At 35.9% G+C, this 25443-nt stretch overlaps 1 protein-coding gene across 19 annotated transcripts in view; it reads left to right on the forward strand.

Annotated features, from left to right (window-relative positions):
* Positions 1-765: 765 nt before the first annotated feature.
* The window catches only part of LOC135596696 (uncharacterized), a 30685-nt gene continuing 6007 nt past the window's right edge, over positions 766-25443 (forward strand). Inside the window, exons 1-14 of one of the 19 annotated variants that reach the window (XM_065088762.1) lie at positions 766-998; positions 1157-1342; positions 1824-2129; positions 2290-2379; positions 4929-5393; positions 5511-5618; positions 6283-6413; positions 6497-6626; positions 12648-13158; positions 13246-13425; positions 13503-13661; positions 17401-17475; positions 18140-18311; positions 19041-19235. In XM_065088762.1, the coding sequence (XP_064944834.1) occupies positions 1983-2129; positions 2290-2379; positions 4929-5393; positions 5511-5618; positions 6283-6285 (813 nt within the window). In that variant the 5' untranslated portion in view covers positions 766-998; positions 1157-1342; positions 1824-1982 and the 3' untranslated portion in view covers positions 6286-6413; positions 6497-6626; positions 12648-13158; ... (3 more) ...; positions 18140-18311; positions 19041-19235. The other 18 variants (XM_065088760.1, XM_065088761.1, XM_065088756.1 and 15 more) reach the window with 18 other exon arrangements.

Below are 25443 nucleotides of genomic sequence, written 5' to 3' on the forward strand. Positions count from 1 at the left end.
CAAAACCCTTAACCCTAAACCCTAAACCCTAAACCCTAAACCCTAAACCCTAAACCCTAAACCCTAAACCCTAAACCCTAAACCCTAAACCCTAAACCCTAAACCCTAAACCCTAAACCCTAAACCCTAAACCCTAAACCCTAAACCCTAAACCCTAAATCCTATACCCTAAACCCTAAACCCTAAACCCTTAACCCTAAACCCTAAACCCTAACCCTAAACCCTAAACCCTAAACCCTAAACCCTAAACCCTAAACCCTAAACCCTAAACTCTAAACCCTAAACCCTAAACCCTTAACCCTTAACCCTTAACCCTAAACCCTAAACCCTAAACCCTAAAAACCCTAAACCCTAAACCCTAAACCATAAAAACCCTAAACCCTAAACCCTAAACCCTAAACCCTAAACCCTAAACCCTTAACCCTAAACCCTAAACCCTAAACCCAAAACCCTAAACCCTAAACCCTAAACCATAAACCCTAAACCCTAAACACTAAACCCTAAACCCTAAAACCCTAATCCCTAAACCCTATACCCTAAACCCTAAACCCTAAAACCCTAAACCCTAAACCCTAAACCCTAAAAACCCTAAACCCTAAACCCTAAACCCTAATCGATCTCTTATAAGATAAACTCTTTTGATCAAAATCAAGCCGGAAGCCTTCTCCCATTACTGGGCTTTTGTTCGGCCTATTCAATCGGTATCTCAAGCCCAATAACTGGGTGAGAGTCCTTCTACTGAATACGCTCGCTTCATTTAGAATTCTCCAGAACGTCTCTCGAACCCAGAAAACCCCTGTGGCCGGGAATGCGACCACCCTGGAATGTAGGGACGAAGAAACCCCCCTCGGAGGAAATCCTAATGCTCGTCTTCTCTCGCCTTACTACCTCGACCTCCTCGACCTCCGTCGCAACCCTAAGAAGGATGCCTCCTTCCTTGCCGAGATGGCCGACTTCCTCCGAAGCGCTCCCGCCGCCGCCTTGCAGCCCTCTCTCGAGTACGCTCTCTCCTCACATCCCCGACAGCTTGTCCCTCTTTTGACTCAGTGCGCCCTTGTCTCTAGTGTTTTGACTTTTTGGTCCAAGAACTTGGGTCGGAGTTTGATGTTCTTCTTGGTGGCTTATTTGATTGGGTTGTTTTCTATTGTTTGCCCAGTTATACCTCGTTCCCTTTTCTCCTTTTGCTGGATGCCGCCGTGCAGTGTTGAGAAGAGAAGAAGGCTGACTCGGATGGGGGTTTTGGGAATGGCGGTGCCTCATTAGGTGGGCATGCGATCAGTGATTCTGTGGCAGAAGGGATGCTAATGTGCCTAGAAGAACTTTTAAAGAAATGCCATCTTGGGTCTGTGAATCAGTTCTTTGCTTCTTGATGATTGTTGGCTTTTTACCTTTTAGTTTATCTTGATGATAGGACCGACCACAATCTGTAAATTGACGGGAAATATCAAGAGGTTAAATATGATGCGTAGACATAACGGGGGATTGCTGTTTAAACCATGAAACATTCTTTCTATATTTTCATCTTTTGTTCTTAGTTGCATACATAGACTCCTTTTGTTTTATTTTTTTGTTTTCATGCAATTTATGCCCCTATAAATTTGTAATCTAGCAATTAGGCATACATTTCTTTTGAAAATTCTTTTCTTATAGCTAATTTGCATTGGACCATTATGTAGCTTTCATATTTTTTAAATTGAATGAACCAAATGGTTGTGACCACCAAAACTATACACACCAATCTTTTTCAGCTTTGCAACTTGATGTTAGTGTTGTTAGTTCCGTTAAAATTTGAATTGAAATAACCTAAAAATGTAATGTTTCAGATGGTTGTGGTGCTGAAGAAAATTACCACTGGAGCTATGCTTTCACATTCTGTGGCATCGGAAGAATTTCGTTAAGGAATAATAAGATGCTTTAGGGCGTTGCTTCTCAATTTACAACCTTGCTCTGTTAGTTCGTGTTCATGCAAACAAAGGGTTATCATGCCTACATCCAAATCTATTGATGGTGCTTTTGTGCATGATAATACTCTCTCAAGGGATTGTGTAGAATCACTAGAATGTTTGCTAGCATTTCTCCAATCTCAAAATGCTTCAGCTGCAGTAGGGCATTGGCTATCACTTCTCCAAGTAAGTCGTACGTGCTTTGTTTTTACTCATTTTATTTTATTGTTGCATTGTTTTGGTAGTCTAATTTCAGTTACTTATCTGTGTCACTCTCCGGAGCTGTTTGTTTTAGTTATTTTGATGTAAATAAATGTCCAAAATAATTTCTCTTGTTCTCTTAAAGGCTGCTGAACTTGAGGCACTGAGAGGACACCGTGGAAGTGCAAATCTCCGGAAAGAGGCATTTCTGACCCTTCGAGTCCTTGTTGCCAAGGTATCATGAATATTGATCTCCTATAATATCCTACAAGTGATATTCAAGTGATATATGTTCACATATATAAATTCTTTGTCACACGTTGTATACTTAATTATGAAGTTTTCACAACCTCTCAAGGCTCAGGTTTGAGAAGACCTAGGTGTTGCTGTAGAGTGTAGACTTTGTGGAATATGAAACATAAGTTACGATGGTTTTGTTTGACATATGAACTGTTTTAAATTTGACACTTTTGAGTTGGATACATGTAGAGGCATGTATTGCATTGTTAAAACTATACAAAGTTTGTCAGACATTGCTTCAAAAGATATCTTGGGCACCCATGTGGGCACTTGCCCAGGTACTCACCTGGACTGGGTTTGGATATAAGCTCTTCAATTTACCTTGTATGTGTTACTTTTGGAGGACAGATGCTTGTTCTGTTGCCTTGGAGGTAGCTTATCAGCCTGCTTAAACAGGAGTCTTGATATAAATGGATAGAACTATGATGATATGTTTAGTGGAGTCATTGACTGTTTACCATATAACTATAAGATATCTCAACTTCTCTTACACCTTCCGTCAATGCCATGATTAGCTAAAATTAGGTGGTCTGGTGCTCCCCTCCCTCAAATTTTATTAACAGCTGCTTTGGATTATTTTTTATTTAATGTTTCTTACATAGCAAGTTGTTGTAACCTACTTAGATGAGATTGCAACAAGAAGCAAGCCCTTGAAGAGCATGTTAGCAAAACAGAGGAACATGTTAATAAAAGGAAAAAAAGGAACGTGTTAGTCATTAAATGAAAAAAATGGTCCATTCCCTCATCAATATTTCGTAAGCGAAGTGAGCAGGATCTTTCTTATAAACCCTGCTCATTGCATACTCTGATCGATTGCCGCACAAATAACATTAACTGCTGCTGCTGACTATAGTGATCTTAGGTGTGATTAATGGTTGGGAAGGCCAAAACTGCACCTTATGGGAGTTTGCCATAGTTCCTGTAGCTGTTTCTGATCATCCCTGATGCAGCAAGACGTCCCTGACTATAGTGATAAATTGTTACCTGAACTTGGATCTGTAACTTGTGCTCCAATTATTCATGTTGCTCTTAGTCTTCTTTAAAATTTATTAAAACTACTCAGAGAAAAATTCATTTTTTTTATCATGTTTTACTTAATTTGATCATCACATGCTTATGGAATCTTTTGGATTGCATGTGCAACTATTAGAAATCAGAAAACCTTCCATATATAGTTTCTTATCTCAATAGCTTTTACCTTCTTTTATTTTTCACATCAGGCTCTAAAATATGAAAAATGGTTTGAACTGGTTAAGTCAGTTAAGGATTAATCATTTATTAGGCATAAGTGGGCAGGTCTGGTCAATTTGGGCCTTCTTAGCATGTGAGACCTACCCTTATTGGAGGATAGCTCTTGTTTGGCAACGTTGGTAGCAATAAAGCGAAAAGTGCCAACATGAGTCTAAATCGCTTGAAGTCTGACTTTGAGTTATTTGAATTTTGAAGAGTATATATTTCTATATTTGAAGCAACTGAAAAGTGCCAACATGAGTCTATCTCTTTTCACAAAATCTATCTGAAATACCCTGATTTTAGTGGACATTCAATGAGTTCTAAGAGGCTGGAATGTTGTAGCTTAATTGATCATACACATCTCTTCAATAACTGTACTTATTCCGTTGGTTAGTGTTGTTGGAATCATGTCATAGTTCCTCATTAGGGGGGATTTTTGAGTCTTGACCACTTTATGTCAGGAATTTGAAAGATTTTACTTGAGAGGTGCTGTCAAGTAGTTTATTTTTTCATCTACACCTTTTTTTAATTTGTAGTAATAATTGTACTAGTTGAATTTATGTGTTACTGAGTGGAATACCATTTTTTTTCTTGTGTATGATGTATCTTTTTAATCATATTTTGTGCAACAGTAATCGTTTTGGAACCAATTACCAAATTCAGCAGACTCATCTCTTATTTATTGCATATTGGGGTTTACCTATCTATGCATGCTGTCGCCACTGCACAAAAGTAGCTAGTTCTTTTCATTGGGGCAAAATGTCAAAAAGCTATTTGGTGATCATTTTTTCGGTTACAAGAACTTGAAATTGATATGTCATTTCATGCTGGTGTTTGAATTGACTTGTTTCTAGATATTTTCAAATAATCTGTTGGTATTAGTTAAATATATAAAATATATTGTATGCAAACATATTTTTGCTCTCTGTGGTCATTCTTTAAATTTTTAAGCATGATATTTCTTATTGTTATGTTGAACTTTTTAGTCATACATTGGTACTCTCTAGACCTAACACTGGCATGAGCTGTGTGCACTAGTTCACTTTTCTTTATTTCTTATGTTTATGTTTCTCGTCTATGAGGTTATTTTAATATGGTGAAAGCAAGTTAGGTACATGATTGATCTGGCCTTGCTCTTTTTGGGAAACCTTTAATTAATTGTCTCCAACATCATAACTGTTCTGCATATTCTCATTGTGGAACTGTAATCCTTGATGTTGTTTGTGTTGTTTATGTTGATCGATACCTTAGGTTGGTACTGCTGATGCACTTGCCTTCTTTCTACTGGGCGTTGTAAGCCGTTTTGCAAAGGCCTTATATGTATCAAAAAATATGATTAGTGGTGCTGCTGGAAGCTCTGTAGCCATCGAGCAGACTATTTGTGGTTTGATTGAGTTCTTGATTATTGTTTTAGATGATAAGGCAAATCTTCACTCCCTTGAGATGCCTGTAAATGATATTGGATCACTTTTACCCATGGAAAATAAATCTACCCAATCTGTCCTAGAGGCTCTTCGTAGTTTACCTTTAAATGGTCATGTTCAGTCAGCAAATATGATTGGAGATTCGTTTAATCAAGCTATCAACGATGATCATAAACGAAAGATAGTTGATCATAGCAATGGCAAAAGAAATTTATTCGTACATCGTTCCAAGGAGTGGATTGATGAAACTTCTTCTAATGTTGATAAATTAATGTCTGCTGCATTTCCACATGTATGTATTATCATCCTCCCTATTATTTGTTTATTTTGTTGTTTTCTTCGAGGTTTCATTGGTAATGGGATCCGTTCGTCTCGTCTGTGACAATAAGTGGTTCATTGTCATTTTCAGCTTTGTATTCATTCTGCAGAAAAGGTCAGAAAAGCACTTGTAGATGGCATACAGGGGCTTCTGTTGAATTGCAGATGCACTTTGCAAAGAAGCAAATTAATGCTTTTGGTGAGTATACTGTCTTAGGTTCAGTTGTTGTTTGTGATCTATTATTATGGAGCAGAGGCATAATGGTTTCTCTCAACTAAAACTTTTCTTATTATGACTTGGTTCAGTATTGACTTTTAATTCTTATATATATATTATTAATTTACTAGATTGATTATTTTGAAAATCTAACTGCTGTCCTTTCTTTTGTGGCTATTTTATGAATGCTTAAACTGTACAATGTCATGAATTATATTGTTGTTAATAGTGATTACGAGTAAAATTCGGTGGTTCAATTTTAACAATTTCTTTGATGATCTTGTTCTATACTTCTCTTGGATCCTTAATTATGTTAGCACTGCCATTAAACTTATGTGCAATCATGTTAACTTTTATGGTTCATAATTTCATTTAAGTGATAGTTTAGTTGACAGTAGCATTAGAATAATAGTATGTGCAGGTTTGTCTCCTGTTAACTTTGTTATGCTACTCCTGCATTATATTAGCACTGCCATTAAACTTACGTGCAATAATGTTAACTTTTATGGTTCATAATTTCATTTAAGTTATAGTTTAGTTGACAGGAGCATTAGAATAATAGTATGTGCAGGTTTGTCTCCTGTTGACATGGTAGTTTGGGTTCAATTTTATTGCAAATTCCTTTTCTTGTATATAATAATTGCAGTAGTGTTTGTGTGTGCTGGTTTGTGACGATGCAGATGTTGTGTCCATGGTAGCACAGGAATCCCTCAAATCTTTATTTGTTTTGGGTGAGAAATTTATAACCAAAAATGAAATTTCTGATATATTTACCAGGTTTGTTCTCTTATTAGTTAGTTAAGAAAATAGATAATTTTTGTGCTGCTGCAGTGAATCTTACTTTTTCCACTTGTTGGCAGCCTCATCAAAGCGCTTCCATGTGTGCTTCTTGGAAGTGATGAGACAATTGCTTTGTCACATGCTCAGAAACTACTTTCTCTAGTCTATTATGCAGGTCCGGACCTTTTAGTAAATTACCTTCAGTCTCCTGTAAGTATAGATGTTCACAATTTTTTGTTCCCAGAGAATGTATTATGTATTTTCTGTAGTGTATTGGGACCTTCTTATTTGTGTTTTTAACTTCAAAATCCTTTGCATGTATTTATTCTTATAATAAAATTTTCTTTTATTTACATGACATACAGTGCTATTTAACTACTAAACAGTGTGTTATATGTATCTATTACCTTTTTCTTTCTAATGTTTTTATTTCCTTTTCATGGTTAATAATGAACTCGAAAGAGAGGGCAAATATTCTTGTTTCAGCCTTATGAAGGTAATTTAACCCATTTCTACAAATGGTTTGTAGCTTATCTTTTATTAGTGAGACTTTCAATTGTTAATTTGTTGTTTGTGAGATATAAATGAATTCTCTAGCCCTTTGTTTCAATGATTTCAATAGGCGCTCGGGTGCTCGCCTAAGCGCTCAAGCGAGGCGAGACGAGGCGAGGCCCGAGCGCCTCGCTTCATTTCCAGGCGACGCACTTCAAAGAGGCGTCGCTTGGGCGCTCGCCCGAGCCCAGGCATTGGGCGCTTCGGGTGAGCACCCAAGTTCAACCAAGCGATCGAACTAGCGTTTTAGGTCTGGTTCGGTCTCCGATGCTTAGTTGGTTCAATCGAACCAACTAAAGTACCGATATCAGCCTTCCTCTCGTTACTTCCTAACCCTAACCCTGCTCGTCGTTGTCGCTCCCGCTGCCACTATCACCACTCGTCGATCCCGTTGTCACTGTCATTGCCACTATCACCACTCGTCGTTCTTGCTCCCGCTCCTGCTGCTCGCTAGTACTGATGTCGCTGCCACTGTCGTCGCTCGCCGCTCCCGCTGTCGCTTCTCACTGCCACTGCCACTATCGCTGCTTGCCTCTCTCACTCCTGTTGCCGTTGCTCGTTGCTACCTCTTCTCACATCGACTCGATAGTATATTGTTAATAGTATATTAACAGTATACCGTTAACTGTATACTAATAACAATTTTTTTTTATTTATTAAATTAATAATATATTATTTTGATTTTAGTACTGCTAATTTTTATTTATTTAAAATTATTGTTATTTTTTTGAATTTTGAGATTTTTTGTTAATGTTATATTATCATTTTGTATTTTTTTAAATTTAATATCATATATTTTATTTAAATAATTATATTTTTTAATTATATTATATATTTTTATATTTTAGCGTCTCGCTTCACTCAGTCAAGCGCCTAGCACCTCCAGTGTTTTTGGACCTTGGCGCCTAGTGTTTTTTAAATCATAACTTTGTTTTTAGTCAAAGATCAATTAAGAATAAATAGAGAAAACAGTTAGGTAAATGTATTTTTGAGGTAATATAGTTTTTGGCTAGAACAAGGTTTACAATTTCGGTCCGTACTAGTGTACTGACCATACGTTGGTTCAGTACGTACCGAGGCGTACCGACGATATGCCCAAAATCATCGAAAATAGTTTTAAAAGTATCGAAAAAATAAAAAAAAATTATATTAGGGTTTTTAAGTTGGAAATAAATTTAGTATAATTTTAGCAAAAATAATGTAAATTAGGAAAGAATAGCAAAAATAATCTTTTTTGAGCTTTGAGGAGTAGCTTTATGGGACATTGCGGATCGTCCTTTCTTTAATATTGAACTATCTATAAAGAAATGATTTGAATTATTAAATTATTTTTTAAATAACTTAAATTTTAAGATTCAAATTAATTAAGTAAATAATTGATGGATATATCTAGTTCTACCACCAAAAAAAACGACGAGAGTTCACAGACAATGGATCGAGGTTCTTGATTCATTGCCTTTGGATATCATTATGATATGTTTGTAGGATCTAATCCTAAAATTTATCTCATGACATAGTGTATTGATACACTGGATGTCATTGGTGCATCAATGTGGTGATGGTCGTAATTTAATTATCGTGAACCACGTGTCCGAGACGGCTCCTGTGGCAAAGACGAATGTGCCATGTATTTTGTGCGGAGCATAGAGAATGTCAACTTCTACTTTCACTACTGATCTGCTGCTTCATATCGTAAGGTTGATCTACATACTGTTGCTCGGAGAAATATGACCAACTATCATACTGTTGTTGGCCGTAAGATTCTCCATAATACGACGGTTGTGAATATGATGAGCTTCACTTTATGTAGGCTTTATTGCATATGTTCAAAATTATCCATTGTCTTACCCTTTCCTTTCCATGCATAAACTTGATCAATATCTTGTCAAGCTCCAAAATCTCAATCTTGGGTGGCATGTGTAAAATACTACTCGGTCCATGCACCACCATCAAATTGTGTAGACGGGACCATTGACTTCCCGTGTCTCCATCATCGATCGAGGCACTACTGTCCAAGTCACTACTATGTCTCTAGATCGAGCGGGTTTGTTAAATACGATTGCAAAGGTGTCTTGTCAGTTGTCGCCCAACTCGTTTCTTTCCAACGGTGTAACTGATGTTGTTGCCTTACTCTTTGCCTTTGTCTTTGTACGTTGGACGGATAACTACAATAGTCGGGTGTTTTTAGTTCCTAGAGTAGTCTAACTCAATGATGTCCGGCTCCTTCCGCCATGTTCTGATTGAGGGGGATCTTCCTTGGGTTGGGATGTGCTTCCTCTTTTCCTATTGCCTCAATAAAATGCGAAGGATGTTGAGGATCTCCCGTCTCATCAAGTAGAAGATCCTCTTGGTTCTTCGTTGCTTCGACCCACTCTAGAATCGGCTCTTAATCTTTGTTATATAATTGGAGGTTGATGGGATTAATCTTTGTTTCCTTTGGCTCCTTGTTCAGCTCGGCACATCGCAACCATAGCTGCATGTTATAGTAGACATATACTAGTTTCTCCAACCGCCTATACGATAGTTTGTTGCAGTCCTTCATGTGAATCAATACAAACGTTGACCAATTACGTTTGTAATCACTGGATGTTGTCATCTACGAAAGGACACGGATGACAATCTTCCTTAAATTTGGTACATCCCCTCTAAAATGCAACGACCACTTGATTGCAAAAAGATGCAAATAAGACTTTATTAACATAATAGATAATTAATATCAAATATAGTTTATAATCAATATGTGTGTAATTTTTTCTCATCAGGATCTATATTATAACGACATGATATAGCTACAACGTTGGAGAATGAGCCAATTGTTTCTTAGAATAATTAGCTTTTCATAATAGCATTGATAGTGTTTGATAAGAGTCAATATATAATATTTCTTAGTGTCGATAATAAATATGATCGTATTCTAAGACTACATCGAAATTGAATGGTTGGATTTAGATTATATGCTACAAGACATAATTTTGTTAGTGAGAATTTTTTAAATATTAAAAAATAATGAATTAAATTACATTGAATATGAATTTAATTGCATTATGGATATCTTGGTCCATGTGAACTTCAGTTCTGTGATCAATGATCTGTAAGTATTGGTTGGCCTTAAAATCATCTTTAAATGCTTTCTTGACCTTCTCTCTTGCTGTAATCAACATATGTCTAAGATAAAACATTTGTGGATACGTGTCCATATCTATCTTACGGAGAACAATGTAAAGTGGTTCCACACCTTTTATGATTTCATTCATGATATCCCAAAATCTAAAAGAAAGAATAGTTTTTTCTATCTTTTTTCCATAGCCCGATCTCGAATACTTGGAATCGGACCATTCATGTTAGGCCCTGCCTCTTTTATTGTATTGACTTTAAAGCAATGAAATTTATAGTAAACCGAGTGACTACAGGTCTGAGTATCTCACCATTTATATACTTTTGCATTAAAGAGTGGACCCAATGATGATATATATAAACTTTGTGATCGACTATGCTCGAGCTACTCGCTTGTTGACCAATGGTAGCTCGCCAATATCCTTCAACATTAAATCCATACAATGAACTGCATATGGAGTTCAAAACAATGTTTTTCTTTTTTCCATCTATTATAAATCGATCTTCTTGAAATTAGCTCCATTATCGATGATTATCTAAATAATGTACTATGGTTCGATTTCGTCTACTATGATGATACTTGTCGAAAGTATTAACTGACTTATGAAAAACCACTCGTCTATTGCAATAAACAAGAAAATTGATGACACTTATTCTTGTTGGCCCTGTCCAACTGTCATACATCAATGTTACCCCATATTCGTCCCATTGCCTCTTAAAGGATTTGATCCAATCATTCAGTTCTGCCACCTCCTCATCTAAATACACACTGTGGATCTGTTTCAGTGTTGGATGCTGGATCCCCGTGCCAGACTTTTTAGTAGAAGAGACTATGCTCTGATAATATAGACCTTAGGGTGTGCTTGTTAGAATCGTGTAGAAGTTGAACCATTTTGCAATTGCCTTCCCAATATTTTGCCTATTTTCAAACAGTCAATTTGACCGTTTGAATTAGGCCAATCTCAGCCCTTGATCGATAACGATTTAAATCCGACTGTTATCGACTTGTACAGGTTGGTAATGGTTCGATTTTGATCGTTATCGTCCGGTACAAATCAAGGTCTACCATACCGTACCGTATCGGTGTTTCGACCCGGACTCGATACCGGTATGGTACGGTATACCGCTCGGTACACCCAGCTGTATCGAGCACTGCTACAGTGCTACAGTGCTCGGTACGGTACAGGGCGGTCCGCGTACCGCTGGCCTGTCGGACCTGCACGTACCGCCCGTACAGGGCGGTATGGTCCGGTACGGCAGACCTTGGTACAAATCCCATATCGCCATATATGAGGTCATGTGATGATATCGCCCGACAGAGGGTGATCCACATATCGGTATCCTATCAGACCAGTACACACTGCCCATACTGGGCTGTATAGGTCGACATGACAAACCCTAAGCTAGAACATAAATAAGATGATTAAAGAAAATAGACCTAAATAACAAAAAATGGTCAAAAGAAAATTAAAGCGGGACTGCAGCCAAGAATATAGTTTATTGGCAAAACGGAAGCAACAGCAACAGCCCTCCTTATTAGTGTACTCAAACAAGTACATTATCTATGAAGCTAACTTGGTGGAACAAGAAAAGTAAAATGCAATTTAGTTTGTGCCAAGGTAACAATTATAAATGATAATTTCTCTAGAGAGGAAAGAAATAAAATTCAAGGGTTATGGTTTTGCTTCACATATCCTGTTCAAAATCTTTTGCAACCAATTAAATTGACAGTATTTTACATTTCCAAATTGGATTTATCCAATTTATGTATTTTTTTAAAGCCTTAATTTTGTGATTTACTAGCTTTTGTCATTTAGTGAACATGTTTTTAGTTAATTTTTTATTTCTTACAAATGATTTAATCTGATTTGACTCACCTTTCATAGCCTTATTTTCTGTGATTTATGGGTTTCTGTCATATGATGAACTTATTTTAGCTACTTGTTGGTTTCTTTTCTTATCTTACAGAGAGTAGCTGATTTCTACTTTATTCTTCCCTGATCATATATGTTACTTTATTTGCCACATTTATAAGGATTGCAAATTGGTTTCTGGGATTTGAACTTATTGGTATTGGCAGGTCAATGCATCATGTTTTTTGGAGTGTTTTGGATTATGCTTCAGTCATAATTCACGGTTTGCTGGTTCCATGAATAACCTAATTTTGTCAAAACCGCTTTCAACTGGATACTTGCTTTCCATTGCTGAGCTGAAAGCTGGCAATATCTTGAGTTCTCCTAGAAATCTTACTAAGGATGCCACTTTTCCTGTTGTTTCCAAAATTTCTATTTTGCAAGATGAGGATTTGCAAAGTCCTTCAGAATATGTAAGTAGTGTTTTGGAGTTTCCTCACATGCCTCCTTGGTTTGGTATTGCTGGCAGTCAGAAACTATACCCAACTCTTGCTGGAGTACTTAGACTTGTGGGGCTGTCCATAATATCAGTTAATAGTTAGGTTTTCAGTCTTTGTTCATTAGTTTTCTAATGATTTGTTGTATTAAGTTAAGAACTTTTCTTCCTGATAGAAGTTTTGTTTTTAATTATTATTTTTTGTCTTATTCTTAGGACACGAGAGCAATATGTTTTTATCAGTTCTTGTTGATAATTTGCTAGATCAGTTTCGTCAGTTGATATCAGAGCTTCGTATGAAAGAATATGGCAAAGAAGGGTGGAAAACTTGGTATTTTCATCATGGTTCTGGCCAGTTATTGAGCAAGACAAGTTCTGCAGTTTGCATGTTAAATGAGATAATATATGGATTATCAGAACAGTCAGTTAATACATATTCAACATTCTTTAAAAAGTCTAGGGAAGAAACCTTGCAAGAAAAGAAACTTGCATTTGATGATGACAAGTCTTCAACTTTCAAATGCCAAGGATCAGCTTGGAATATGAGAGAGGGAAAGGATAATAGGGATGCTACAATTCTTTCCATTGCCAGCATTTTGCTTGAATATTTGTCACCTGAAGTGTGGGACATTCCATTGGATCAGAATGCACCTCTGCTGGAACATGAAATAGAATTAGATCTTCCATTACATTTCTTCCTTGACACCATAATGCTGCAACAGGAAATGTATTTTCACCAATTAAGTTCTTGACTCAGTTTCTTGAATGTTCTCCTAACCTTGATATTGATTATTTTTATGGTTCATTGGTTCAGGTGATCTTAGATGGAATAGGCATGTTCAGCATAGTTCTTGGAAAAGATTTTATAAGCAGTGGATTTCTGCACTCTTCTCTTTATTTATTTCTAAGGAACTTGATTTGCTCTAACAGTGAGATAAGAATTGCATCAGATGCTGTCCTACATGTTCTTTCTGTTTCGTCCGGCCATGCCACCGTGAGTGCAAAAAAAAGAGAAACTGTAAAAGCACCAGCTGTTTGTTTTATGTACTGATGCTACATTATTTGGAACAGGTAGGGCAGTTGGTTGTGGCAAATGCAGACTATATTATTGACTCTTTATGTTACCTGTTGCGGCATTTGGATATCAATCCCCATGTTCCTGATGTACTTGCTACTATACTGTCCTATGTCGGTACTGCTCGAGATATTCTGCCATTGTTGGAGGAGCCGGTATGCATGTTAAATAGACTATTACTATTTTTTGCTACTGTTTCTTTTTTTTTTTTGGAGATGTTATGTTGCTGTTTGGCACCTGAAGCAAAAGGGGTCCAGTTTGTGAGGTTGCTGTCAGTGGAAAAGTTAAATCAATCTTCTGGCCTATTTGCATTTTGGAGCTGACTTAGGATAATTACAGTAGAAAAAAAAGTTAAAACATTTTTTTTAATTCATTTTGTTCCTGTCTCTCACAAAATGAGATGGCATGACCTTTTGCATTGCTAAAGGTAGATGGCATGGCTCATTATTCCATGGCTCAAGCTTGAACCATTTATGGTTGTTAATGTTTTTGTGATTCAAACCACTTCAACAATATATTTGAAGCATTAATAGATTTCTAATTTTTTTATAAGTATTTCCTTATTGGTTTGTGTGTATCACATAATTACCTTTTCTTGTACTAAAACTCAGGACATTGCCCTCAGATCCATTGCATCCCTCAGGTTTCAAATGTATTCTGTTGTTTATCGATTTGTTTCTACTGTGTAATCACTTTCTCCTTGTACTAAAACTTGTCATTTGCCACCTTAGTTCTGATTCTTCCTTCCTGAGAGGTATTGCCAGAAAATTTTTTGGTTCATAAGAGCATAGCTGCAACCATTATGATAGATGTTTTACATAAATTTTAGGTGCCTTGCTTTTTAATATTAGGTCAGTGGCTTTTACAGAGGTGGACTTCTTGATTTTGAGTTGGGTTTTGTTGCTGATTCCAGTTTGGTAGGAAATAGTCTTGATAGTTCATATATTATGGTCTTCAAAAGGTTATATTATTACCCTTGGTGTGGCAAATGTGTATGTGCATGATTTAGGCTGAGATCCTTCCATGAGTAATAGAGCACTCAATTTAAGCAATGGGTAAGGTGGATGATGCAGGATGAGTTCATATTAGTCTTATTTTGACAATCTTAAATCTGAATCTGAAATCCTCTCATGTCTAGGTTTGAGGTTTTTTATATAATAATATTTGTATTTTTGGATAATTTATGTTATTTATTGAAGTGTTATTAGAATGCAATTTTGAGTTAATTAATGATAAGAATACCTTCATTATATGTACTTTTTTTTGGAAAATTATAAAACCATCGGAATTTAAGTTTGTAGGGTTCTAGCAGAAGTTTTCATCTCTTAATATTTATTAGTACACTATTTTCCTTATCTTCTTCTCTTACCCATTTGTTTTGGTATTAGGAACATTATGATGATGAATGGACAATTCTATTTTAGCTCCTTTCCTGTCATGAAATTTACTACTGTATTATCAGCTAGACTCCATGCTCTATCCCTTTTAGCTTTGCAAAAAATAATGATATTCTTTCAAAGTTGATGTCGTCCAAGCTGGGGAAGTTTTGTGGTTATCCTTTCAACTAACTCTATTAGTGGAATGAACAATCTTATTAGAGTTTGTTGCTAGCTCTTTTGATCAATTAATCCATGAACTATATGCCATTAATTTATTTGTTTCTATGAAGTTTATGATTCCGCTGTGAGAAACTTCTTCTCGAAGAAGTTGGTATCACACCATCACCTTTTTTGTTTCACTTTCATCAAACTCGTGATGGAATTCTGTTTAGTATGGGATTTGAAAACATTATGTATTGTGGACTTTCTCAATTCTTCCCCAAACTCTTGTTTTGAAGTATATTTGTTTGTTAAATCTATTTATTCATTATAGAGTTTTTTTAAAGACATCCATTGGTTTCTATACGAAATTCTTTATGTTTGACAAAGTGATCTAAGACAATACCATAAATTGTTATGTTATAGCTTATTCTATTAAACATTGTTCTATCATCTTTATACTTTTACATCTCATCTTATATATATTTTTAACAACTATATGGAAGACATGATCCTCTTTTCCCAAGATGTGATTCTTCTTTAACTTTCTTGTCACTTCTCCGACTCCTTATATTATGACTTCTGTATACCATGTTGTCATCTTATTTTACAAAGAAGCCATAAGGACAAAAAAGACACATCGATAAGTAGCATATTTATTTTCTCCCACATCCTAACATAAGCATAAGGTTATTTTTCCAAACATAATTGTGGTTAATTCTAAAATGTTGTTAGCAGTAAGGCTAATATGTATCATATACTTTACAGTGGTGTATACTTGGAACTTTGGGAATCTCAAGTATTTGTTGTTGATTCCTTGATGTTACAAACTTCAAGTGTAAATACAGCAGCATTACTGTATTCTCAGATGTGGTTGACCATGTGGTGAACTTATTGATTAAGACAATACCATTAATCAGTGATTTCAATAGGCGCTCGAGCGAGGCGAGGCGAGGCCCGAGTGCCTCGCTTCAAAGAGGCGCCGCTTGGGCGCTCACCCGAGCCCAATCGCCGGGCGCTTCGGGCGAGCGCCTAGGTTAAACCAAGCGATCGAACCAGATTTTTAGGTCTGGTTGGTCTCCGGTGCTTTAGTTGGTTCAATCAAACCAACTAAATCACCTATATCAGGCTCCCTCTCGTGATTTCCCTGACTTCCTCAACCCTAATACTCGCGATTTTGCCATTGAGATTTCTTCTCCGTTGTCGCTGCTCATTGCTGTCGATGCCACTATCGCTGCTCGCCGCTACTATCGCTACTCGCTGCTGCCACAATCACTGCTCGTCGTTGCCACAATCGTTGCTTGCTACTACTGTCGTCGCTCGTCGCGGTTGTCACCGCTCTCGCTGTCGCTCGTTGCTCTCGCTGCCGCTCATAGCTCCCGCTATCGCCGTCGCTCATCGCTCCCGCTCCAGCTATAACTGTCACCTGCTACCGCTACTGCTACCATTGCCTCGGCCTCAGTCTTCTCACACTCTTCTCACTATACTGTTAACAGTATATTAACAGTATACTGTTAATTGTATACCAATAATAGTATTTTTATTTATTAGATTAATAATATATTCTTTTGATTTTAATACTATTAATTTTTATTTATTTAATACTATATTTTTTTATTTAACAAATAAAAAATATACTATTATGGTTTATTTATTTATTGTGATATTGTACCCGATTTTCTTAATTTAATAGCATATTTTTATTTAAATAATTATATTTATTAATTATATTATATATTTTTATATTTTAGCGTCTCGTTTCGCTCGGGCGAGCGCTTAGCACCTTGGGTGTGTTTGGACCTTGGCGCCTTTTGGTGCCTAGCGTTTTTTAAATCACTGCCATTGATACAATACCTTAAATCAGCATGGTCAGACTACAATTGTTTCAGAAAATATCAAGCCAACCCTAAATAGTTGGAATATTATGGCTTGTTTTTGTACTTGTGGATTGTTGTACTTGTGTGGTAATCAAGGATTTTACAGCAAAATGTGGATACAAGAATCTTGGTTTAAAGAGATTAATAGTGCAGTAACTTTCTATCAGATGCAATCTGGAGATTGCACATCCTAAAATTTGGTGTATATGTTTGAACTTTTCTCATGCGTGTTTAGCAATTTGTTCTCATCTGTTTTCTACTGCACGGGTGGATTTATTTGCTTGATATCTGCTGATTTATTTTCTTTCATTCTTTCCTTTGATTTGCTGCTGGGGTTTTAAAATGGTGTCTCTAACCTTTTTAGGTGTATTTCTTCTTAAAATTATATATAAGATGAGTAATTTGAAAAGTCAATTTATTTATCATTTACTGCCAATACTCTTTTTTTTCCTCTAAATTGGTTTGGTCAATTGCCACAGATGCGAGCTGTATCCTCAGAGTTAGAGGTCCTTGGTAGGCATCAACACCCAAATTTAACTATTCCATTTCTGAAGGTAAAAACATTTCTTTTCCAGTCTTCATTTTTTTTATCTTTTTAAATTTCAGCTCTTCTACACATGGACATAGAATTAAGTTCTAGGTTTCACTAACGAGTGGCCATGTTACATGAATTGTGTTCTGATTTATTTTAGACTAGTTTCTACAGCATCTTGCTGTCACATTTCCTTGTTCTTATCTGATGATGGAATTCATTTGATATGTATCTGTATCATTGACATAAACATATATGATTATCCTGCTTGACAAAAAGAATTTCAATCTGCATAAAGCTGATGTCAACATTTTGGCAGGTTCAAAGATTTTAGGTGTATATAGGTGCAAACTAAAATTTATTGGACCTGTATAATGTATATCATTCTATCCCTTGTTATATCAAGAAGAACTATGGTTGGCATTCCAAAGTATTTAGAATTGTGGTTAACTCTTCTTGTTTCAGAGTTATGTTTCCTTTTTGTTGTATGTTTAATATAATGAATATAAATCTCTTTTGCTTGGAGAAAAAAAATCTTTGTTTTTTCTTGTTCTATTATTATATTCTTCTTTCTTGTTTTATCTTGTTCTATTATTTCATTCTTAATCCTAAAGTTTGAAGATGTTACAAGCAGATTTTCTTATTTGTATTTTGAGCTTGCTGATTGTTAACATTCTTGTGTCTAGGCTATGGGTGAAATTGCAAAGGCATCACAAACTGAAGCATCTTCTTTGCCAGATCAGACAGAAATATTTAGTGCACACGTCAGCTCCAAGATTCTTATAATGAAAAAATGGATTAATGAGAATCATGTGGATAGTAGCTCCTTCTCCATGTGTACCGAATCCCAGGCTTTAGGTAATTCTGATTTGTACTATAAGGATTCTGGTCTTCTGTTTCGGCTTTGATTAGTACTGTTGAATCATTGGCACATGACCATGAAATCTGCCAAATTATGTTTCATTGAATTTTGTGAGTATTAATTTAAGAAATTCATAAAATAAATAATTGGAAGGGTTGTTTTTTGCATTTAGTTACTCCTAAGTTGTATCTAACAGAACAAAGTTCGATATTTCTTTGAGTTTCGGCAATGATTTTACTGTATATTACTTTTATTTGTAAAATTGTACTAAAAATTCCTACATTACTGTGATCTTCGCCCAGACAGATATCTCATATTTCAAATTGTACTATTTAGTATATCTGATATCATGATGAAATATGACTAAGAGTGTAGAAGTTTAGTTGCTTTCACATGTGATTGCCATATTTAACTAACAAACTAAGCACTTTGATCATAAAATTTTATACACTCCCCCAGTGAAAGAACACTTTTCTAAAAACAAAGAATTAGTTCTCTTTGAAGATGTGAAAGTGGAGACAGATTAAATAGTTATCTTCTGTGGTTTAGCAGGCTTCCAGTGCTATTTTTTTCTCATTTCTTTGTTTCAATTGGTATATTGTTATTATGATATTTTTAATCTAGTGTTTGAATATTTTATGTAGTCTTTCAAGGTTCTCTTTGTTCAATGCAAGTGCTATTTGGAATAATTTCCCATTGCCTTTTTGTTCTAATTTGACAACCAGAAATTGGATCTGTCAATTTTGATGATGTTAGTCTTCACTTGGAATATTGGGAGGAATTATTGTTTAAGTTTAATGAGATGAAAAGATACAGAAGAATTGTTGGATCTCTTGTTGGATCATGCTTAAAAGCTGCATCACCACTTGTTTCTTCACAGAAAGAATCAGCTTGTCTGGTGTCTCTGGACATTTATTGAGGTACTTGCTTGATATGTTTGTTGATAAAACATTTTTGGCCAAATGAATCTCTTTCTAATTCTCATTCTGCTGTTGCAAATACTGTTTGGTGTTTAACTGTCAGAAGGCAGCTCAATGCACAGGCACCCATTAATGCAGGTCTGGGAAGGGTCAATTATGCAGTTCTTTCTTTCAGTCAGAGAGAATTAAATTTAGTCTTTCTCAATTTAAGTTTCTACTATATAAAGGGAAAACACAAATTAAGCTCAGCCATTTCAGTATTTATTGTGATGTGAGGAAACCTCTTAGTTACCTGTGTTTAAAGTGAAACCTTACAAGTGCCCTGTGCTTAGTCTGTGAATTCAAAATTTTTTACTACCATTCATACGCTTGTTGCTTTTCATGGAGTGTCTTTTGCAAATGGTTCTTCTTACGAATGACAAGCTATTAATGATGGATAGAATGATTACTGGCTACATAATGTAGTTTGCTTGTCATTTGCAAGGTTATAAAGTTGGACAAATTTTGAAGTCTATGTTTACCTAAAATCCAATGATTACAAACTAGAAATTATTTAAGCAATAGGAACATGTACATTGCCATGCAGGTTTTCGATTATGTAGGTCCAAATGAAGGTTTTTTAAAGCTTTATTTTCATTTGGATCTATTATTTTAGATGTTTATTTTTGAAGAAAGTTCATTTGGCTCTGCTATAATAGTTGTTTATTCTGTGACTTGTTCTGGATTATTGTAACAGGGAAGCCATTGTTTTGCTAAGTGAAAGGCTTGCATTTACCATCTCTTTGTTCTTTATATAACTATATGCTTGTCAAGGATTTTAAGATGTAGACCATTTGGAGGTGTTACTGTATGATTTCCCTAAATCATGTGTTTCGTTGTGGCTTTCAGTTCTAGAAGTGCCATTTTTATTGGGGTAGCAACCATGAAAAGTTAGAACATGTTCTGAATGTTGTTATATGGTTTAATTGGGAAAATGAACTGTTCTGAGCAGGGTCTGCCATAGCAAATCGTATCGCCCGATACGGGCGGTACACCCAAAAAATGCCCATATCGGACGATACGGGTAATATCGGGCGGTAACGGTCGAAATCGACCGTTACCACACTGTAGCAATGCTACAGTGCTCCAACGATCAAATTGACCCTTTCTCCTCCTATTTAAATCAATTTTCTCTCCCCTATTTCATTATACTCTCGTAAACTCTCTCTCAAACATTTTTTTTCTCTTATAAACTCTATAAAACAACGATTTGTGAATTCAATCGAGGTTAATTTAGGAAGATTAAGAGGAAGAACTTTCTAATCAAGAGGTATGTATTTGTTTTCTTTAATTAGAGAGTAATTAAGATATTTAATATTATGATTAGTGTTTTTCATATATAGTAAGTATTGAATAATATTTACCATAGTAAAATAAGTTTAATTAAATTTTATTAAAGTTATTTAATGCTTGGATTAGTTATTTTAATGATGATTTAATCAAAATTTGTTTGATTTTATATTAATTTAATATCTTTAATACTTATTAGGGTATTTGTCATGTTTATAGTGGTGAAAGAGAAGTAATTAGTGAAAAATTAACTATATTAATCATATAATTAGTGTAGATAAATGATAATTTTATCATAATTTGAATTTTGAATCATATTGGATTAAAATTACATATTTAATGTTTATTTTATGTGTTTAACATATATATGATGGTAAAAGAAGTTTAATTATGTTTTATTAAAGTTATTTAATACTGTAATTAGTTATTTTAAATTTTTAACAATGATTTAATCAAAATTTGTTCGATTTTATGTGAATCCAATATCTTTAATATCTATTAAGGTGTTTGCCATGTTTATAATGTTGAAAGAGAAATAATTAGTGAAAAATTAACTATGTTAATCGCGTAATTAGTGTATCTAATGATTTTAATACTTCTTTTATGCATGTAACATATTTATGATAATAAAATATGATTAGTTATGTTTTAATAAAATTACTTAATATTGTGATTAGTGATTTATGATCGATATTTGATCAATTTAATATGTTTATATTTTATAGTTTATTTGATTTAAATTTGATAGAATCATGGCACCAAAGGAACAATCACATGATGATGCATGGGTTCATGCCCGAAAGCTAGATGGAAACCGTCATCATTGGCAATGTATTTATTGTAACTACATTGGTAAAGGTGAAGGAATAACTCGAGTGAAAATGCATTTGGCTAGTGGGTATCCTGATGTTGCAAATGCAAGAAGGTTCCAACGGAGATCCGTAAATTATTTCGAAGCAAGATTAAACAAGCAAAGGAAGATGCATTAAAAAAGAAGGCAAGAGTTGAGGAAAAATATCATAGGGCTACACAGGAACCAGTTTACCAGTTTATGATCAGTATGAGGGTTGCGGCGATGAAGTCGACCCGGATCTCACAGCTGGGATTCGTTCATCATTAGAGCATCAGTATACGGTCGATGAAGCAATGAGGCATCGACGACCTGACTTACAATTAGAGCATGGCAATGGTAGTGGAATCCAGAGGTCAACCAGCATGAGGCAACCAACTACTCCTTCTCAATTAGGCCGAACTAGTAGCATGAGGTATAGTGGACTCCGTGGTTTTATGAGAGGTATTGGCAGGAGGTCCGCACCAGATATTGTTGATAGTCATCCGCAAACCTATCCCCCACAAACAGCGAAACAGACACTGATTGACGATGCATACACAAAAGAAAAAAAACGGGATATTGGGAAGGCAATCTCAAAATGGTTCAACTTTCATAGGATTCCAGCCAACACAGCCTAAGGTCTATATTATTAGAGCATGATCTCTTCTATTCAAAAGTCTGGCACGAGGATCCAACCTCCAACACCGAAGGAGATTTACAATGTGTACTTAGATGAGGAGGTGGCAAAACTAAAGGATTGAATCAAATCCTTCAAGAGATAATGGAACGAATATGGGGTGACATTGATGTGTGACAGTTGGACAGGACCAATAAGAATGAGTATCATCAACTTTCTTTTTTATTGCAATAGAAGAGTGGTGTTTCATAAGTCCGTTAATGCTTCTGAAAAGATCCAAGATGCAAACTACATTGAGAGCTTGATGGACACTATGGTAGAGGAGATTGGACCACAGTATGTTGTCCAAATAATAACCGACAATAGAGCGAATTTCAAAAAGGCCGGTTTGTAATTGTTGAAAAAAAGAAAAATTTTGCTTTGGACTCCATGTGGAGCTCATTGCATAGATCTAATGCTGAAGGATATTAGTGAGTTGAATGCGGTCAAGAAATGTGTAGCTCGAGCACAATCTATTACAAAGTTTATATATAATCATCATTGGGTCCACGCATTAATGCAAAAGTATGTAAATGGTGAGATACTTCGATCTGGAATTACTCGGTTTGCTACCAATTTTATTGTATTAAAGTCATAAATATATGTTGATTTCAGCAAGAGAGGAGGTCAGGAAAGCATTCAAAGATGATTTTAAGGCCGACCAATACGTACGAATCATTGATCGTCAGACCGAAGTTCATATGGATCAAGATATCCATAATGCAGGTAAATTCATATTCAGAATAATTGAATTTATTATTATTTAGATAATAAAAAATCATACTAACAAAATTATGTTTCGCAGCGTATTATCTAAACCGGGTAATTCAATATCGATATGCTCTCGGAACGCAAAATAATTTCCTAACGACACTACGAAATGTTATATATCGGCTCTTGCCAAACACTACCGAGGCAGTCGATGCTCTTATGGAGGGTCGATTATTTTGAGAAACAGTTAGTTCATTCTCCGACGTTGTAGCTGTATCATGTCGTTACACTATGGATTCTGGTAAGGAAAAGTTATGCATATTGATTATCAATTATATTTAATGTTAATTATTTGTTATGTTAATAAAATCTTATTTATATCTTTTTCCAGTCGAGTGGTGGCTACAATTTGAAGGCGATGCACCACATTTAAGGAAGGTTGTCGTTAGTGTACTTTCACAGACAACAACATCTAGTGGTTGCGAACGTAATTGGTCAACGTTTGCATTAATTCATACGAAGGTCCGCAACAGACTCTCCTACAGACTGTTAGAGAAACTAGTATATGTCCATTATAACATGCGGCTAAAATTGCGATGTGCTGAGTTGGATAAGGAGCCAGAGGAACCAGATATTGATCCCATTGACCTTCAATTCTACAACGAAGATTCAGAGCCAATGTTAGATTGGGTTGAAGTAGCAGAGAACCAAGAGGATCCTCTACTTGATGAGGCGGGAGATCCTCAGCGTCCTTCACGTTTTATCACCGAGGCAATAGAAGAAGAAGAAGCACAACCCCAACAGGTAGAAAATCCCCCTCTATTACAACATGGTAGGAGTCAAACTGCTCGAGGAACTACCGATATCCAACGATCACACTCTGTCCGCCCAATGTGCAAAGGCAAAGGGGAAGGCAGGAGCATCAGTTGCATCGTTGGAAAGAATTGAGTCGGGCGACGAGACACCTTCACAATCACATTCTCTTTCTCGCTCGGTCCAGAGACATGACAGCAACACGGACAGCAGTGCCTCGATAGATGATTGCGGTGATGCCGGGCAGTTGTTGGTCTCGTCTACACAACTTGAGGGTGGTGAATGGACTGAGGAGCAATATTTTACACATGCCACTCAAGATTCAGATCATGGAACTCGACAAGGTACTGGTCAAGTTTATGCACGGAAGGGGAAGGGGAAGGGGAAGGCAGTAGATGAATATAAACAAATGCGACAGAGCATACATGATATAGACACAGAAAGATGCTTATCGTATTCACAGCCATCGTATTATGGAGAATCATATGGGCAACAACAGTATGGTGATAGTTGGTCATCCTTCTCTGAGCAACAGCATGATACAGAACAACACCAATATATGCCTCAAGAGTTGTCTCGGACAAATATGATTCTTGACGATCAATCTACGATCAGCACCACATTGATGCATCAATGGCATACGGTGTATCAATGCACTATGTCATGTGATCAATTTCATGATTGGGTCCAACAAACGTATCATATTGATATGTATCGAATCGAGGACCCCGATCCACCACCCGTGGAGGCCCGTCGTTCGTTTTGGTGGTAGAATTAACAATCAGGTATATCTAGATATATGATTATTTAATTCATTTGAATTTTAGAGTTTATATTGTAACAAAATAGTCTAACAATTCAACTGATTTTTCTGTAGATATTTCAATCTATAACGAGCTGAAATACGAACCTCGAACAAGATTACCTCAAAGCCCGAAAAAGATATGTGATGCTATTCTTATACTATTACTATATTTATTTGTAACTTGGAAACCCTATCCTAACTTTTTTTTAATTTTCAGGTATTTTCGGAGGGATAAATCGGTGAAATCAGGTGTACCGCTCGGTACACCGTACCATACCGTACCGAGCCCGGGTCGAAATGCCGGTATGGTACAGTACGGCGAACATTGGTTCTGAGTATGATTTCAAGTTTGTCCTAATTTCCTTGGTGTAGGATACTTTGGGTCATGGGTACAATCCAAGCATGGGCCATGCTGCTTGGTTTTTGGTATGTGGGGGTAGGGATAATGTTGACTTTTTTGGATTAGTTCCTGATAGTTCTGTTGCTTTTCGATCTTGTCGTGTATGATGGCAATCTGGAAAATACAGTATTGCAAAACAGATCAACAACCTGCATCATAATTTCAAGTAGTATGATCAAAGTAAATAGACAGCAACTTCTTGTTGGTTTGTCTTTTTCTCAACACTCCTTTTCTCTTTCTGGAATAATGTTGTATTTTCCAGAGAACAAAATTTCACATTTATTCCCAAGGTCTCAGTCCGTTGTCTTATTACTTTTAAGCAAGTCATTTAGGACTATCAGTTTAACAGATTCTGCCTGTAAATTGCTGCCCTAAAAAGGTGTTACTGGTTAGGCTGTTGCAACAAAGCAAATGTTAATGGAAGTCTTGGTTTCTGTGCCAAAATCAGTTGATATGGTAGGAAACGTGAACCCTCTTCTACATATTATTATTGGTTATGTTTGACAATTGTGTGTTGGTTTTAAACCATTGCATAATATGTTTTCTTTGTTCAACTAAATAAAATAATTAGATGTATACTTTTGTTAGGGGCTTGAGTGGTAAATATCTTATTGGAAAATAGTAAAACAAAATCTTTCTTGT

This window comes from Musa acuminata, chromosome BXJ1-11, assembly GCF_036884655.1.
Source record: "Musa acuminata AAA Group cultivar baxijiao chromosome BXJ1-11, Cavendish_Baxijiao_AAA, whole genome shotgun sequence".
NCBI lineage: Eukaryota > Viridiplantae > Streptophyta > Magnoliopsida > Zingiberales > Musaceae > Musa > Musa acuminata.